General features: G+C 37.9%; 1 protein-coding gene across 4 annotated transcripts in view; it reads left to right on the forward strand.

Moving 5' to 3' along the window:
* The window catches only part of LOC131672143 (uncharacterized), a 984,265-nt gene that overhangs the window by 438,791 nt on the left and 525,600 nt on the right, over nucleotides 1–19,874 (forward strand). For all 4 annotated transcript variants that reach the window (XM_058949194.1, XM_058949184.1, XM_058949166.1 and 1 more), the window contains one exon: nucleotides 9,424–10,277. In XM_058949194.1, coding sequence (XP_058805177.1) covers nucleotides 9,424–10,277 — 854 coding nt within the window. The remainder of the gene's footprint in view (nucleotides 1–9,423; nucleotides 10,278–19,874) is intronic.

Raw genomic sequence — 19,874 nt, forward strand, 5'->3', positions numbered from 1 at the left:
TTGCTATAGAGTCTCGGTTAGGTTTACGAGCGTCGGGTGATTTGTGAGTTTCGGTGCTATGCGAGGTCCATGTGCAGTTAGTGCACCATCTATATACAAGTGCAATTAGTAACATTATCATAATAATATTGATACTTAGTCCTCCGTAGATCAGTCCGGATTGATAGGTAGTAATTTTATTGTGTTGACTTATAGTTTCTGCTTTTTCCATAATATCATTTAAGGCTTTTTCCTGGCTAGTCTACATTCCAGATTGCGGGACCCATTTTTCTAATTTTATATCTGAATCGAATAAGTGATGTACGGTAGGGTATAGAGTTGTTAAGTTGAGGTTCAATCTGGTTTATATAGATAAATGTTCGTGTCATTACTTTTTGCTTCTGTTAACAGAGTCGCGTCACTCGAGTATCCAATACAGCCTGGGCCGATTTTGAGTATCCCTAGCCCTTGTATGTGGATCATCTGGTCCATTCGGTCCGGACAAGCGATTCGTATAGTGTCCAGTTGATGAGCAGAGAAAATCCACGATCCGTCCATCGAAATATAATTCCATTGCGTCGTTTCCTGACTTTTCAGTACTATATCACAATGGTACAATTCATGGGCGGATGGTTGTATTAGCATTCCTAATTCACAGTTCTTATGCAGGTTAACATCTAGAAGGGGTCCTTTTACTGAGCATACAAAGGTGTAGTGAGTTCGAGTGCAATCTAATAGAGATTGATGGTCCATTTGCATATACTGTTTTTGGTCTGAGCTCAAGGCTAAGTAAGGGTAATTATATTTTATGTATGCTGACCCTTTTTTAGAGATCGATAATTGTGGTACTAATATAGAATGCAATCTATATAAATTATAGTAATCTCTGTCCACAAGGGGCAAGTGCACTACTATATATGTCCTTCCTTCGCGATGCGATGCATCGATTTTCGAAATTCTAACTATTTCTTCCACTCTGAGATGCTACGTTGGAATGGGAAAATCAAGGTCCGTTACAGTATGTTTGATATCATTAACTATTTGGTGCAGCACATCAGTGTTTATTAAATCTGGGTGCACTTTTCCTTCTTTTAATGCGCGGAGAATTTCTAGAAATCTTTCTGAACTTTTAATGAAATAATCTAATCTAGATTCCAACATTCTTCCAAAAGATTGTACAGAGATCATATATTCTAAGCGTGCGTTTTCATTTTCTAATTTTTCAAATTTTTGCTGCATCTGGGTTCCAAGCTGGAAGATTTTGTCACCATGTATGTCTATCATTTTGAATAATTTGTTTATTCCCGTGGTAATAATGTGTGTCCTTTTGTTAAAGAGGTTGATTAACGATTTCTGGTCTTGGTATAATTGATCGATGTTCGCGTCTATTTTATTCGTTTCGTCCACAGTTACCAATCTAAACAAACTGTGGCTTAAACTTCCTATCCCTCCAAATGGTATTAGTCTTTTGTTCCTGATGCTTCCGGGCCCCCGAACCCTGGGTGGCTGGATGTTTCCCATGTTTCCGATTGATTCAGTAATTTCCGTTTGTAGTTGTTGAAGCGTGAGCTCTTTTATATCCAAAATATCTTTATTTAACATATTGTTACACGTAATTCCATCTAGGTGTTTGGTGCAATTCCCAAGTAATATATGAAAGTCATGTATTATGGTGGTCCTTGCCAAGAAGTACTTCGTATCAACCGTAAGGTATACTTTCCAATCCGCTCTTTTTATTCTTATGGGGTCCAATCTTTCATAATATAATCCTGGATTTTGGCTCAAATTTTCTATCGTGTAAGCTTGGGGGTCCGTAACAGATAATGCGAGTAAAGAGCATAGGAGAAGAAGGAGAAAGTTTTGCATGTTGGAAAGGAAGAACTTTTTTCTGAAAGGTACGAGATAGTAAGTGTAGATTTATGGCCTTAAAAGGTAGAGTTTAAATAGTATATAGTCAATGTTTCAATTTTAGCTTATCCACGTGCTTGCGTACTTTCTTTCCATTCGGAAATTCTAATAAAATATTTTTTCGATTTAAAATTTCGATGATTTTCAAAGGTCGTTTGTAGTAACTATCGGCCTTTCCTATTCGCGGTTCGTTTAGGACCCATGCATAGTCTCCTACCTTCCCCTTGGACGCGTTAGAATGTCTGTCATACCGCCCTTTTGATTTGATTTTCTCATGTATTTGATTTTCGCCGGCCGCTATCTTTAATTCGGTAAGACGTAAAACAAGATCTTTCAAATATTGGTTATACGTTCGTAATTTTTCTTCTCGCGGTATTTTCATCGGGAACCTAGCAATTCGTCCATATACTAATTCAAATGGGGTATAACCGGTCGCTTTATGAATACTAGTATTATATGTGAAAACCGCGAACGGTGTCAAACGGTCCCAATCGTCAAAGCGCTCTGAATATATACGTATAAAGTCTATCAAGGGTGCATGGCTCCTTTCGAGTGACCCATTGGTCTGAGGCCTATAACCGGAAGTGGTTAAATGATGGATTTTGAATAGGTGTAGAAGTGATTCTACAATTTCCGACAGGAAACTGGTACCTCGATCTGACAATATTGCTCTAGGGGCACCGAATTGGCATATTAGGTGTCTGGCTAGCGCGTCAGCAATAGTGGTTGCTTTAAGGTCCTTTATCGGTACTACAATTAAGTATTTAGTCAAATTACATTGGATCGTTAGCAGGTGAGAGTTTCCACCAGGGGTGGTCCGGAGCTTTCCTACAGTATCAATTGATACTTTATCAAACGCCTCTATCGGTGTATCTGTAATTAACATTGGCTCTTTTGTTTTATGCCGGTCAATTTTTTTCTCGAGGCATCTGGGGCACCTTCTGACGTAATCCAGCACATCATTGCGTAGTCCAGCCCAATAATACCGGGCCCTTATCTTTTGGTAAGTTTGATTGACTCCCTTATGTCCTCCAATAAGACTATCATGTAAAGTTCGGATAATCTCTTTTCTTTCGTCCTCTGGGGGTATAATGGATTTACCATAGCAAATTGTAACCTTTACAGGACTGTTTTCGAATATTCTTATTAATATTTCGGTTAATAGTCCGGGCCCTAAGTCATCAGAATAATCTCCTCTCCGAGCTATACGAAAACTGTTCAGTTTTTTCTGCAGGAGCAATTTTTTTAAGTTTATTAACCCTATTTTAATGGCTTCTATACTAGTGGAGTCGTGATACTTGTCCTTAACAATAATTGAGAAGATATATTTTTGTTTTTGTATTCGGTTGTTAAAATCTGTCCAATTTTGGGCTTTTGATTCTTCACGTTCCGTAGATCTATCGCTCCGATTTCCTCTAATAGTTTGGAGACGGAGGTCTTATTGTCGCAATTCCGTGAAATAAAATGAACAATGTTATCCCTCTTATAAGTTAAACACTGTTGGCTCGTGCTGACATTATTTTGAAAGATATAATTCGCAGGTCCCAACGTTTGGTCACCGCTAGTACCCTCGCTTCTAGAACTCGGATTTTGATAATTTTCGGGTCTTTTATATTGATTTAATGGTCCCAAGGGTGGGGGTATCATGAGGAACAATTCATCCTCTACGGGTGCTTGCGAAAAGTGTAATTCTACCGGCGTTTCATCTTTCGTGGCCGATTCCTCAGTGATAGCGTTTAGTCCCTTAAATTTCACTACAGGACGTCGCCCCTGAACCATGGGTGTACTTTTGGCAGTCGGTGCTCCTACCTTTATGCTCGGAGTCACTGAAATTTCTCTATGACGCGGCACTTCCGCCACCTCGTCACAGTTCTCTTCGTTGATTTTGTTTGGATACTCTTCATCGCTATCACTACTTTGTTCAATTTGTGAGGCAACGACCTTTTGAGATTTATCCACCAATTTTCTTATTCGTCCAGCCATTTCTTCATTAGTCTCGTTTTCGTCGTCGTATGGGTCGAATTCCCATAGTGTTTCCTGTATTTCCGGAAACGGTTCATCACCGTCTGAAAAATGGGAAGGCATCTCTATGGTTTTGTTATCTTGGGCTAGACCCAAATCGTCCCAAAAGTACGATACGTTGTCCAAGCTTCTATGTCGGCGTAGACTGGCTTCGAATTTCTCTGCCGATGTCCAGACTTCGTCTGGTGTCAGACTGGTCCTTGGCCCCTTCTTTAAACCGTCGTGGTCCCCTCGACCTGCGCTGTTTGCGCTTTCCTCGGAGGTTTCATCCTCAGTTTCCTCAGAACTCGCGCTAGTTTGGGGTCCAGTGATCGGTATTTCAATTGACTCTTCGGTTGTTTCAGATAGAACTCCCTCAGTCGTCGTACCGCTAGCCTTATTTGTCTTCAGACCCTTAATTTCGGATTCTTGATCCTCACTCGCTTCTATTTCCGTTTCTTTACCTCTTCTTAGTCCGCTATATCGCGGGTCCTCTATGGGAGGCCGGTTGTCTGTACTGTCGTGAGCTTCTTTCGCGTCCCTATCCTCTACACCAGTAGAGGATATCACAGAACGTCTCGAGGAACTGGGCCGTAGTTTGCTCATATCCGCCTCAGAGTCCGACATAATCGAGCTTTGACTCTCTCGGTCCAATCGATTTAAAATTTCTTGCACGCGCCAATGTAATTTAGGACGAGCCGACTTTCGTTTCTCGTCCTCATTTGCATTTTTGTTTACAACTATTTCTATTTCGGAGGTATTTGCCACGGACTCATAGTTTTGGTTGGTCAGTTGTTTTCTCTGTTGGGTCTCCTTGATGGCTTCTGTACTTGAGTCGTCTGTAGAAAGTTCCGCTTCGCAATTCTTTAGTTCTTGGACTCTTTTCGGCCGCATCTTTTCTTTATCGGCTGGCGCCCAGGTTTTCTCGTGTATTTCAGTATTGGTGGCATTTGGGCGAACATTCTTAGTAGATTTCGAGGTCTTAGGTACAGGCCTCTTACTTCTCGTTCTTTCTGCTACGGTGCTATGATCCAACTGTGGTCTTCCTTTATTCGTTTTGGCCCCTACTGGTCTGCCTTTCGGTCTAGGCTCATTGGATGTGGTATGCGCTCTTCTTCGTATCGCTACCAGTTGTTCTGGATCTTCTTCGGTCTGTTCTTTAGTGATTTTCCTTTTAGTCACTTTGTTTTTCAGCATCATTACTTGAATTTTCGGTATGTTTTCATTCAGTTCTTTCTCTCTTTGTTCCTTTTCATCCAAGTATTCTTCTAAATTTACCGGGTTCCTTGACAGTGCATCGGCATTACAATTCAATTTTCCTGCCTTATACTCAAAGGTGTATTGGTAATCCGTGAACTTGAACATCCATCTCATAAGGCGTTGTCCAGGGTCCTTGCGCGTATGCATATAGTTCAAAGGTTCATGGTCACAGACTAGCGTGAATTTGTTGCATAACAGATATGGCCGGAACTGATTCATCGCGTATAAAATTGAGATACACTCTTTCTCAGTGGTCGTATAGTTTCTTTCGGGTTTACTTAGCAGTCTCGACAAATAAGCTACAGGCCTATCGACTCCATCTTCTTCTTGTGAAAGTACCGCTCCAATCGCGTAATCTAAGGCATCTGTAGTTAGCGTAAATGGTTTATTGAAGTCCGGAAATGTTAGGATCGGAGCTACATATAGGAGTTTTTTTTAGCTTTTCAAAGGCTTCTTCCTGTGCAGGTCCCCAATCATATTCTTGTCCCTTTTTGGCAAGATCACTGAGGGGTTTGGCAATTTTCGAATAATCTTGAATAAATCGCCTATAGTATCCGGACAGTCCTAGAAAAGACCTAACACTTCTCACTCCTTTTGGCCTTGGGAACTTCATTACAGCTTCGACTAATTTAGGGTCTGGCTCGACTCCTCGAGTACTTACGATATGCCCAAGGAATTTTACTTCCCTACAAAGGAAATTCACCTTGTCGGGCTGTAGGACTAGTCCCGCATCCGATAGTCTCTCAAAAAGTTTACCAACCTTCACTTCGTGTTCATGAAGGTTCTTAGCATAAACTATTACGTCGTCTAGGTACACTAGCATCTCTACATTTAGCAGCCCGCGCAGCAATACATTCATCATTCTCTGGAATGTTGCCGGCGCGTTCATTAATCCTTCCGGCATCCTTTTATATTGGAAGTGCCCATCAAACGACGAAAATGCTGTACCTTTTTAGTAGTCGCTTAACGCTTTGGAGCTCGCTTGGACTTAGATGTCCGGTCATAATCAATTGTAAGAGGTTCTCTCCCCTCTTCTTATATTGATCATTGACCTGCCTGGCTACTTTAGATTCCGAAACACCTTCGCCGTTAGAGCTGGAAAACTACGTTTTAAACTGCTCGAATAGCAAAATTTCTCTCGGGTCCACTTCAATGGTAACTTCCTCGTCATCGTGTGTATTAATTGCCATGATTTTACAGGTATTATTTGCATTTGCGACTACTCCCTCTCCAAGAAATACCTTTTCGTCCTTCACGTCAATCCTGGGCAGGTAGCCTTCTGTCAACTCAGTTTCGATCAAGTTAATTTGAATAATTTGACGAGATCTTGGTCCTATTGTGTATCTGACCGTACCGTGATTGACCTCGTTCCTCACTCGTCCGGGCTTAGAGTTACTAATCTCTTCGTTTGCAAGTTGCTCTATCGCATAATCCAGGTCCGAATCAGTTTCATCGTCTTTCGGTACTATGCGCATAGCTTTGATAAGATTGTCTTGTAAGTGCTCCATAGGCACATTAGTAGGTAGAAATGGTATCGGATTCATTAAATCACTGTTTACCATTAGGGTTCCATTATAATACGATATAACTGCACTTGTGTCTATTAAATAGTCCCTTCCTAGCATGCCATCTTCTTCAATGGGGAAATTATTCCACACTATATGGAATTTAGCAGGCTTGCCATTTATTGTTAGCAATACAGTGCCAAGAGTCGGAACAGTGTGTGCAGTTATCCCGCTCAGCGTAGTCCACTCTCTTGGGTCGAACCTCGTAGTCCAATGTAAAGCATTAAATTTTATAAGATTTACAGCCGATCCATTATCGACCATAAATACGGTCCACCGTTTATCGGTCTCGGGTATTCGAAATCTTACTCTCGTAGGCGCATGGATTTTATTATCTCTTGCGCTAGGTCCCCGATCTGCGGCAACTGCGACGACTGACTCGGAAGTAACGTCTCCGAATTTTTCAGTATTGTCATCACTTTCGCCTGTTGCTGCCGATAATTCTGAGCCGGGGATGTCTGAAATGGGCCCGCCACAGTAACTCCAGGGCGAGTCCCATCGGAGTTTAAATTACCAGGATTTCCTCCAAAGTGTTGATACGGTGGGTTCGGTCTCAACTCATTGAATCTCTGTTGTTGGTCGTAGGCAATTGCCCCGTATCTTCGTCCCGTAGGGTTTTGATACATGTCCGTATCAGGATTGTATAATCGTCCTGGGTGACTGCCGTTATCTTGAAAATTTTTATTCCGCTGGCGTCCCCTCCAATTTCTAAACATAAACTGTCTCTGCCCCTGGGACTGATTTTCCTGTTGTCAAGCCTGGCTCTCCTGGTTCTGATTCTGGTATTGTTGTCGTTGATTATTCTGATAAAATCGTCCGTTCTGTCGTTGGATAAAAAATTGTTGCACTTCCGCGGGTACCTCTTCCCATTCTTTGTAGTATGGTTCCTCAGCTTCAACTTGCTGATCCTGAATATACCCAACATTAAATCCACGGTTAATCGACAGCCACTTACTCATACTAAGGTCCTCATTTTTTGGCTTGTTCTTATTTCTAGTCTCTATGCGAAGGGCTTCCTTGTAAGCCTCCTCAAGAGACTTCGGCTGCTTAATATCGACTAAGTCCCCGATTTCTTTCGGCAGCCCGTCAATGAAGGTTTTAAGTGTGGAATTCTTTATCGGGGTCATCATGACATCACTATAATCAGTTCCAAGTTCTTCTTTCAGCGCGTTCTGTGCGCAGTTTAATAGGATATTGATACGGTCGTGAAAATCACCGACCGTGTCCTCATTTTTCATTCGCAAATTATGAATCTTTGAATCATAATAAGAGAAGTCCTTACATGGGGCAAATCGCTCCTTAAGTATTTTAACTAGTCCCTCGGCTGTATTTACGGTTTTACCGTAAATGCAAACTCTCGCTGGTCCCTTCAATTTCGCATTATTTCATTATTAATGAATATTAAAAGAAATCAGATCTTCAGAAATGTATGTGATACGTGACAGTTTTGATGTCTCTTCAAAACGGGCACGTGTTAGACCGTTTTTAGCTCCGAGTGGTCCTGACTCGGGCGGACTAAACCTTCAGTACGGTACCCCGACCGTGTCAGCGAATGGATCGCGTCTTTGCCGATAATATCCGAAGTTCGTTCCCGCGAGGGGTAGCCGGCAGTAATCGGGAAGGAAAAAGGGAGGGGGGGCTTCGCCGATTACTTAAATGAACTTACACGGGTACGTTGGATAGATTTATATATATATTTTGATAAGTCAGATAACACTTCTAGTAATAATATTGCGCTACTATCTGGTTCGCGATTTATTAAATAAGTATTCTAAATTGCGCGGTCAGTGGTGCTTACACACTTGGTCCCGGTACGCAATCACGCGGATTCACCAAAAGGGGAACCTTGAGTATGCTTAGTAGTATTAGAGCGAAGAGAGAGAGAGATAATAAAAAAAAAACAATAAGGCAGAGATTTCACCTTATCGAGAATAGAGCCCAAAAGTACTCACTCTGTTGTCTAGGTCCGAAATATTGTTTGGTTCGTAATATGCGTAATCACTGCTTTCGAATTCGTTTAATTAACTGGTCCAATATATCTGCTTTATCCAATAATATTCTAATAGCCAATAAGGTGAATCCTGGTATGATTTTCGTTCACGTAATAAATCGTTAGAAATAACGGCACTCGGTATTTCGATTATGTAATTTTACTGTTATATTCTCAAACTCTCGTATTTAAGTAGGAAGATTGCAGGCTTCTTAGTCGAGCGCTGACTCCTGACTAACTAAATTCTCCCGCTCTGCTTTCGCTGGTTTATTTTATAGCCTTTGTCCCGAGCATACCGTCTCTCTCTCGCGTATACGCTTCGGATGTTTACGCTTCTCGTGGCGGGTTGTCTTACCTAGCTAAGCACGCTGACTGCAGCGTGCTGTCCCAGCATGCCGGCTCAGCGTGAATCAGCCTCTATCGCTCATTCCCACCGAGTCGCGCACACGAATACTGCTAGCTATGCTATGTCCGAACGAAAAATCCCGAGAGCAAGGTTTTATTCGATAGTATATTTTTGTAACATAATAAGACGTCACGTAACAGTATGAAATAGTCGATTGATTCTACAATTTTAATAACGTTTCGAACAAGTTTTCTTTTATACTACATGTAATTTATCTCCTTTTTTTAAATAAATTTAATTTACTTTATTATATTACATAGCACTACAACTGATTTTTTGTATTGCTTTTTAATTATTCTTCTGTTGGTTTTCAGTTTCTCTTGGAAGTTCTCGTTCTGCAACCCCAGCGTTTTCATCTCCTACTGGAAATGTGTCAATCAGTCCTCGCATTAATACGTCACCTATTTCTTCTCTTGGTGTAAATCAAAGCAATGTCTTTATGCCTATCTCAAATCCTGGACAGAATCCAGCAGTAGCGAATAATGATAAGTGGAAACAATCTTCAGTGCAAACAAGTATTTTTTTAAAATACGTTGATCGACCAGTTATCAAACCAGAGCCAAATCGAGTTATATGTTCCACTAAATCTTCTGTATGTATTCCGCATCCAACTAGTATAAGCACAAGTGTAATTCGGATATCACCTGTTTGTGGACGGACAGTTCGCACCAATTTACATTCAGACGCACTTTGGCTGGATCATTCTACTGATGTATTGAATCCTACTACAAATAATTTACAAGAACAATCAGCAATCATTCTAGAAAACGTTTTGAAATCTCCAGAGAGTCCAGCATCTTCAATAAACGATAATAAACTGCATGATTATCAAAATTTGCACACTTCACAAAAGTTAACGCATATTGATTATATTCATACCAAACCTTTTGAAAATTCTACAGATTCAGTTAATATTGAGCAATCAACGATAAATTGTGAAAATGTTAGTATACACCCTACAACAAAGTTTTTAGTTATTCAAAATAACCCAGATTCCGTGCTAAGGGAAAATAATCAAAAAAATCATGAACTTATTGAAAATAATTATTCTCAAACAAATAACTTAAATATTTCTTATCAAAATCAGCAGTTATCACCAGTTTATACACAAGAAACAGTAAAATATCAGAACACTCTTGAGTGCAACATGCAAGTTTCTCTTGATCAGGTAAATTTTTTAATTTCATTATCAATATTTCATTATCATTATTTCATTATCATAGAATAATAATAAAATATTAATAGAAGGATGCCTTCTGCTATCATTAAGTTCTTATTTTATAATTAAAAAACTAACAACTGATAGCGATCAAAGAAATGAGAAATCTGAAACTTTTAGTTTTCTAATTTCTTTGATCGTTGTCGAAATTTTAGATTTTAAGAGATTATTCTCTTTAAAAAGGTTGATAAATATCTATTAACGAAACGTAAAAGTGTTTTATTCTATATCTTCGTACATAGATCAATCACAGCTTAAACTAAGATTAGATTTATCATGCATTTTAATTCGTAAAATTGAGTTTACTGATAAACTACGCTTCCTAAACCTTTCTACACACATCAATTTCCATCCGAAATATTTTTTCTTCGAATATTTTGCTCTATTCATTTTTGTGACAGTGATATCACATACATTGTTGCGTAGTTTAATTACTATCGATACTCCAATAATGTCTGTTAGCTTTTAATGATGTAAAAGAGCAATATTTTAATTATATTTTCTTGCCTAGATTAATCATATGAGTTAAGTTTGAATTAAGAGTGTAATAAATTTGGCGTGCTAAATAACTAAAACTGTTATTTGATAACAGCATGTCATTCTCGCAGGTGTCACCTTGCAATTACCTAATGTATCTGAGAATTACAGAGAAGGATAGAGCACAAGAGTAACAGTTATTTAAAACTGAGGTTTACCTGATTCCTCATTAAACTAGGCCTCGGTTTAGTCAATTCACTAAATCAATCTTATAATTTTTTTCAAAAAATATTAGAACTTTAAAAATTAATATGCGCATTCTCGAGACGTTTATAAACAATGTATGCATCAGTATATATTTGATTTTTTAAATTCGTAACAGTTTTCTTGTGTGAAATTACGAATTTTTTAAATTTTGAGGATATAATGAGTTTGTTTGTTATCAACTCGTTATGGCTTTCGCTGCGCACATGACCTATGTATAATAAATTATTATTTATCCATATATTATCCAAGAAGTAGCAGCAACAGACGCAATGATATACTTAAATTAATCTATATACTCACAGGTAAAAAAGAGAAAGTCGCGAGTATGTGAGTGTGTGTTTATGTACGCGTGTAGTCCGCGTTTTTCTTTCTGCAAAATAAAACATGATGCGTGCCACTAAAACAGAGAATGAGAGAGAGAGTGGGGAACGTTCCGCTCTCAATTAGCTGGCTACCTTCAAACTTTAAGCATCTAGCGCCCTTTGGTAACGCTCGTGCCTTTTTCGACTATCGTGTGTTAGCAGGATAGATCTTGCGGTGATCATGCGTGCAGGTGAGAGTGAACTGTGACCGGTGAGAGACAGGAAGGGGTATGTGTGTGTGTATGGATGCAGTGAAACGGCCCGACTGACATCGTCGCCGATCAGTTGCCCCTGTAGCGATAGCTGTGGCGTCATAAAAGCGTTCTGCTAGCGAGACACGACGTTTTATTGTACATTCTCTTGATTTACTTCAGCCTGGCTCTTTCCTTTTTCTAACAATCTTTCGTGCGTTCTATTACTTTTTCGCGAACTTTTGGTAATGTTATTTACGAAGTTCTCCTCGGACCTCGAGGCATATTTGCCGATTATCTCGATAAGGCGACTTAGATTACAAAGGTAGGCTTCTTGTAGCTATAACACATATCCGCATCAAGCTGCGGTGTAGATACACGTATACTAATTATTTTATTTATATTATTATAAATAAAAGAACCTATTATTTTATTAAAAATTTTGCGCTGTTGTATTAACTAACTTCATTAGTTAATAACTTTTAACTCTACTTTTTGCGATAAGTGTAAATTATACTTAAATTATCTATATCAACTTCTATATTTTCTACATAATTTAGATTTTCATTAACGCTGTATATTCTATTGTAAACTAGGGAAAATGATTTTGCACACTTGCTTAAACAGCACGACGAGGGCTGTCCTGCGAAAATAGACGGGAAAATCTGTATATACACTCCCGCCTAATAATCTTTGCCCACCTGAGAACAAAACGACTATAACTTTGAAACTCCATATCTCGGCTGGAAATACACCTACAGAGCTCTGCGGGGGCTCATTTGAAAGGGTTTTTCGAGCACTTTTCAATGGTGTATGTTAAAATCATGCTTAGATATTTCCCTTGCAGATAGGACGGCGAATATCAAAACAAAAATTACGAAATTTTTGCTTTTTCTTTAACCGCTTGCCATTTCGAGAAAAAAAATCGTACAAAAATTCTAAACATAGATTTTTTTAGCTCTTTTTCTGTACTATCCAAAACACTCATTCAAAAATAATTTTCGTCTAAATTCAGCGATTATATGAGCATTTCATTCAAAAACAGCATCTATATTCATTGCTCTGTATCTCGGAAAATTCGAATTGTAGAAAAAAATTTTCTTGGAAGAAAATGCTCTATTTTGTAAGTAGAATACGTGAACGAAATTTCATAATCATAAGAAAACATTTTTTTTTCAGTCGTAATATCAAGTAGTCTAATGTTTTCAATATTTCACTTTGGAATAATAAAACAGATCATTTATACTCGAAGCTATTCTATTAATTGTAGACAAATTTTAATTGTATGCAAATCTCGATCAACGAAAAATCTAAGTAGAAAAATTAATCTAATCTACCAAAACTGACATAACTAATGATTAGTGAAAAAAAATTTTTTTTAATGTTGTTCTAATCTTCTAAAAAATTGTTTACCATAGTAACATATTATTGAAGTATGGCACCGAGAGATTTTAGTAAACGTTATCAAGTTATTGGATTTCACATAAATGGTAAAAGTAATCGTCACATTGCTAGTATTCTCAATATTCCTCGTTGAACCGTAGACTACAATGTAAATAAATTTAAAAGTAGCGGCAGTGTTGAAGACAAGAAGCGTTCTGGTAGACCGCGGAAACGATTGCTTTTACCATTTATGTGAAATCCAATAACTTGATAACGTTTACTAAAGTCTCTCGGTGCCATACTTCAATAATATGTTGCTATGGTAAACAATTTTTTAGAAGATTAGAACAACATTAAAAAAAATTTTTTTTCACTAATCATTAGTTATGTCAGTTTTGGTAGATTAGATTAATTTTTCTACTTAGATTTTTCGTTGATCGAGATTTGCATACAATTAAAATTTGTCTACAATTAATAGAATAGCTTCGAGTATAAATGATCTGTTTTATTATTCCAAAGTGAAATATTGAAAAAATTAGACTACTTGATATTACGACTGAAAAAAAAATATTTTCATATGATTATGAAATTTCGTTCACGTATTCTACTTACAAAATAGAGCATTGTCTTTCAAGAAAATTTTTTTCTACAATTCGAATTTTCCGAGATACAGAGCAATGAATATAGATGCTGTTTTTGAATGAAATGCTCATATAATTGCTGAATTTAGACGAAAATTATTTTTGAATGAGTGTTTTGGATAGAGCAGAAAATGAGCTAAAAAATGCTATATTTAGAATTTTTCCACGATTTTTTTTCTCGAAATGGCAAGCGGTTAAGGAGAAAACAAAAATTTCGTAATTTTTGTTTTGATATTCGCCGCCCTATCTGCAAGGGAAATATCTAAGCATGATTTTAATATACACCATTGAAAAGTGCTCGAAAAACCCTTTCAAATGAGCCCCCGCAGAGCTCTGTAGGTGTATTTCCAGCCGAGATATGGAGTTTCAAAGTTATAGTCGTTTTGTTCTCAGGTGGGCAAAGATTATTAGGCGGGAGTGTATACGAGGTGTGATCAAAAAGTAAGGTGAATTTTTATTTTTCTCAAAAAATATTTATTTATTCATCAATTTTTATTTTATTTCCTTCAAAGTAATCCCCCTCGAATATAATGCACTTGTGCCAACGCTTTTTCCAATCCTCAAAGCATTTCAAAAAATCATTTTTTGTGATCTTGTTTAGTTCATCCTTCGATGCCGTCTTTATCTCCTCAATCATGGCAAAACGCCGTCCTTTCATGGGCCTCTTCAGTTTTTGGGAACAAGAAGAAGTTACAGGGGGCCAGATCTGGGGAATACAGTGCCTGTGGCATCGTTACTGTGTTGGTTTTAGCCAAAAATTCGCGCACAAGCAACGACGTGTGAGCAGGGGCGTTATCATGGTGCAAAAGCCAATTTTTATTTTTCCACAAATTCGGACGTTTCTGGCGGAATGCTTCGCGCAAATTGCGCATAACTTGCAGGTAATATTCCTTATTTACTTTTCTACCCTGTGGCAAGAACTCATGATGCACCACGCCCCTGCAGTTAAAGAAAACTGTAAGCAAAACCTTTACATTTGATCGAACTTGGCGTGCTTTTTTTGGTCTTGGTGATCCAGAATGCCTCCACTGGGACGATTGAGTCTTAGTCTCGACGTCATAACCGTATACCCATATTTCGTCACCTGTTATAACGCTGTTGAGTAAATCTGGATCATCGTTAACGTTATTCAGTAGCTCTTGGACGATGCTCATGCGACGTTTCTTTTGGTCGAAATTGAGCAATTTCGGAACAAACTTCGCTGACACACGTCTCATGTCTAAAACACTCGTCAAAATTGATTGGCACGAACCAAATGAGATGCCAATATCATCAGCAATTTCTCTAATGGTAATTCGATGATTTCCCAACACTATTTTCTTCACTTCTTCAACATTCTCATCAGTTGTTGATGTGCTGGGGCGTCCAGAACGAGGTTCGTTGTCGGTGTCTTCTCGGCCTTCTTGGAAGAGTTTATACCACTTGTAAACATTTTTTTGGCTTAAAGTAGACTCACCGTATGCCACTTTCAGCATTTCAAGTGTTTTGGAACATTTGATTCCATTTTTCACACAAAATTTAATGCAAACTCTTTGATCCATGTTTTTAGACAGCAGCAAATCGTGGAGCACGCAAAACACTTCTAACCTTGATGCCTCTCACAAACAAACCAAACATACTACAAAGCTGAAATTTGGAACGTATGTTCTAGACGAGTGTACCGACATAACCAAATCAAAAAGTCGAAGATCGAACGGACGTAGCCCGCTAAATTTCAAAATTCACCTTACTTTTTGATCACACCTCGTATATACGCTAAATTTTTTGCAGGCTGGTATTTTCTCCTAGCCTTGCAAAGTGAGCGCTCGAGATTGAATAAACTTGGCTTATGTCTAAGTTACTTCTCTCTAGTAATTAACTAAGCAATTCTTTCTTTTCCTATTGTGATTTACGCTCGACTCATAGAACATTTCGCACTATGAGAAACTTGGGCTGAATTACATCCTTTTTTCTAGAGAGATTTAAGCTCAGCTTGTAGGACACTTCACATTATAAGAAACTAGGGTAAAGTCTATTATTAAGTCTAATCCTAACAATTATAGATATTTCATTTATAATTTTACTCCATATTCAATATTCATATATATTTTTCAAAGTGAAATAAATTCTTACTCATTAACGCGACAGACCACGCAACTGAATAAACCCATTTATGTTTATAATAAATTAATCAATGAGTTACATGAAGCGTCAATTGAATCATGAATTTTACATTGACCTTAGATTTATAAATAGTATTTGAATTTATAAATAATATTTGAATAGTCTATAGAATTTGTTTATCAGCAATTGACGATTTTCTCATTCGTTACGACTTATATTTGTTTTTCATCTCACGAAACAAAAAATAGAAATTTTTTCTTTTTTTTTTGAATGCAGAACAAAATGTGTTTTTTGCGAACAATACTTATATAATTATAAATTCACTCTTTTCATTATCTAGAAATAGTCAACGAGGAGGTAACAAATATTTATTCGAATTTTTAGTTTGTTTCACATTGTTTTTTATTATTATTATATTTTTATTATAAAAGGATTATTAAAAAGCAGTAACCTTCAAATTACATTGAAAATCATTATGAAGATCAAGTTTAATGTCATTATTAGGTTCTTAGTTCAAAATTACTTTAGGTGTCATGATATTAATTTAAAAGAAAATGATTTTTCCGAGAAAAATCATTAGCTGTTTCTTTACTCATTTACTATGCCTGATTACACAGTCAAGGGGTAGTTTATACCCTTAAAAGTCACTTACAGCCACTAAATTAAATTACTTGTCCGATTTTTTTTGACATATTACTCGTGTGCAAAATTTGATTCTATTCGAATTGTTATACTTGGGTCGGGTTACTTGTCAATCAGATCAGATCCAAACTCCGCAAATATCAATGGCCGTAACTCCTCATAAATAAAAGCAAATAATAAAAGCAAGAGTACCGTAAGGTAGTGTACTAGGACCAACTTTCTATCTGTTATTCACCGCGGATTTGCCAAAATTTCCAAACGGCATGACAGCTACTTCACGGTGGGTCTGAGCGACATTTAAATAAAAGTGAAAGCAGGTTCCAATTTTTTGCATATTTCGGTAAAAATACTAATAATTAGAAGATCCCAGAAAGACTTTAAAAAAATCCCTGAGCCCTTTTTGAAAAAATCGATTTTTAAAAATTTTTATCAAACAAAAAAAATAATTTTGGTTGTGGTTGATGGTATTAATAAATAAATCAATATTTTTTCGATATTTCCACAGATGCACATTTAATAATAAAAAATTCAACACCAGCATTTTGAAAATTAATTCTTTTTTATTTATTGACTGTTTTTACTAATTTTTATCTCTCTATTCTCCCATACACAATCATATTAATGGAGAAACACATGTATATATAAATATCAGTGTTTATTAATAGTATACGTACGATAAGGACATAGCAGTATTGTAAACATGTGTGTTTACAGCGCGCACCTGTATCTAAGGAAGTCAATAAAGTGAAGGAATTAGTGCTCGAAAATCGTCGGTTGACTGTTAGAGACCTTACTGATATGATCGGAATATCAGAAGGATCTGTGAAAACAATTTTGAAAGACCATTTGGGCCTACGAAAAGTCAAATCTCGTTTGGTACCGAAAACGCTCAATTTCTTGCAAAAAAGTCGCCGCGTTGATGTGTGTGAAACAATGCTTTCTGACTATCAGGACAAGCTCAAATGCATGATTACGGGAGATGAGACTTGGATTTATGCTTACGACCCTGAAACAACCGACCAATCAAGCGAATATCGTGCTAAAGGCGAGGCCAGACCGAAAAGAGCACGTCAAAGTCGTTCAAAAATCAAGGTCATGATGACAGTTTTCTTCGATTTTCGTGATGTGGTGCACTATGAATTCCTTCCACCCGGCCAAACTGTTAATAAGGAATATTATTTGAGCGTTATGCGTCGTTTGCGTGAAGCAATTCGTCTAAAAAGACCAGAATTATGGGCCAACAACTCTTGGTTTTTGCATCACGATAATGCACCATCTCACACTGCACTCGTTCTTCGTGACCATTTCGCCAAAAATTCGACGCATATCGTTCCGCAACCACCGTATTCGCCTGATTTGGCTCCGTGTGACTTCTGGCTATTCCCAAAACTCAAGAGACCACTCCGGGGAACGCGTTTCGAGTCGATTGAGGAGATAAGAGCTGAATCGAAGAAGGCGCTGATGGCTATACCGGAAAGGGACTATTTGGCATGTTTCGAGGATTGGAAAAAACGTTGGCATAAGTGTATTTTATCGGGAGGGGATTACTTCGAAGGGGATGACATTGATGTAGAAGAATAAATAAAGATTTTTCATTTTACAAACAAATTCACCTTACTTTTTGCCCACAGTAGTATGTAGACGACACAGCCATTCTTACATCTGTAACGAGCGGGCCGTTAAGAGATGAATGAGCGATTTTCGAAAAAACGCGCCATGCGCAAAAGACCCGCGCAGCGAGAAAGAGAGAGAGATAGCTACGACACGCGGGCTCCACAGAGTACACGTGAGACCGGCAAGCGGATAAGACGCGCTCGGAATCCTTTTGTTTTGCGGTGTGGAAAAGTTGAAGGATATATCGGCCCCGCGGATTGAGAATTTGAGAAGTGCGAGCACAGTGACCGAGGAAGGAATCCAGCAATGATCCACGCGCGGGGACGAGCGAATCGAAGACCGCCATCCGAACAGTGAGAGCCGGCTCGTCGTCCACAATCCAAGAGGATCGACTCACGAGCCTCCCAGCCTCGACAACCCTGGGCGACGGCCCTCGTGGAAACAGGCTCGAGAGAAAAAGCAAAGCTGCCTGCAGCAGCGTTCGCCCGCGTAAGTCTCCTTCGTTGTAACAGTGTTGCGTGCAAGAATTCCGGGAAGCAAGTGTATGTACACAGCGTCGGCTGCGTGCCATTCGAAATTGTCTTTTCCGTCTCTCTCTCACGCGTACGTGTAATTAGGCTGTGCGTCGCGAATCTCTCGGCCAATGTGGAATGTGCGCTAATGTGAAAATAAGTAGTGAATAAATTCGCTGGAAATGTGCTAAGTAAGTCGGCAAATTCATTCGATAGTCCCGAATTTTCTCTACGTTCCCTTCTCCTTCGCAACGTTTTCTAAGAACCTTCGACCATCGCTTTTCTTTGTTGTTCCGTGCTTTCGCGCTCGTTTTCAGGCTGCGCGTCCAGCACAGAGCTAGCCAAAAGAGGAAAACAGCGGTGACATATAAATTTTGCTAACGGACGACGATTTACTTTTGAAGAAATCAACGACCGTTACACATCTTACTCAGAAGCAAAAATAGAAACTGCAATAATACAAAATAATATTAGTAATCATCTACAAAACTGATTAAACGTATGGAGAATTAAAGTCAATGAAAGTAAATCAATGTATACATCTTTCACACTGAGTAAAGATACCTACCCACCAATTAAACCAAACGATAAACTCATTTTACAAAAGTCATGTAAAATACTTGAGTATTCATCTGGACATGAGGCTCACCTGGAAAAAAGCACATATATAGAAAAGGCAAACAACTAAGACTAAATTTGAAGAAAATGTACTGGTTAATTTGAGACAAATCAGAAATCACTATAGAAAACAAAATACTGCTATATAAATTAATAATCAAACCAATCTGGACCTATGTCATGAGGTACCGCATCAAACTCAAATATAGAAATCCTAGAAAAATTCAAATCCAAAGTACTAAAAAATGTGGTGAAGGTCCCACGGTTCGTAGAAAATGATATTATTCGCAATGATCTACAGATACCATCAATAAAAAAAGAAATTAAAACGTTTTACAAAGAATATAACACCAGACTGCAAAACCACCCAAACGTGCTTGTTTGCTAGATCTCAAGATAAGGATCATCACTACTAGATTAAAGAAACACAGTATGATTGATATTCAATAAAATCAAAATTTATATAAATATTTAGACATATAAATAGAAATTCATAAGTTATATATGCAAGTTAAAAATAAGCATAACACTCACTGGAGAATTATGCTTCATTATTTGTTAATTTTCATGATAGTAAGCCCATTTACTTATTGTCTACCTTGTTAGACAGATTATAAATGAACCTAAAGGAAAAAAAATGAAAATTGCTGTTATTCATTTTTTTAGTCAGTGTTTGATCCTCGAGTGAAGTAAACGTGTTTGTGCTGCGCTCTACTCGGAAATAATAAATTTCAAC

Source organism: Phymastichus coffea, unplaced genomic scaffold, assembly GCF_024137745.1.
Source record: "Phymastichus coffea isolate CEN01 unplaced genomic scaffold, Cenicafe_Pcof_1.1 PCOF00011, whole genome shotgun sequence".
NCBI classification, from domain to species: domain Eukaryota; kingdom Metazoa; phylum Arthropoda; class Insecta; order Hymenoptera; family Eulophidae; genus Phymastichus; species Phymastichus coffea.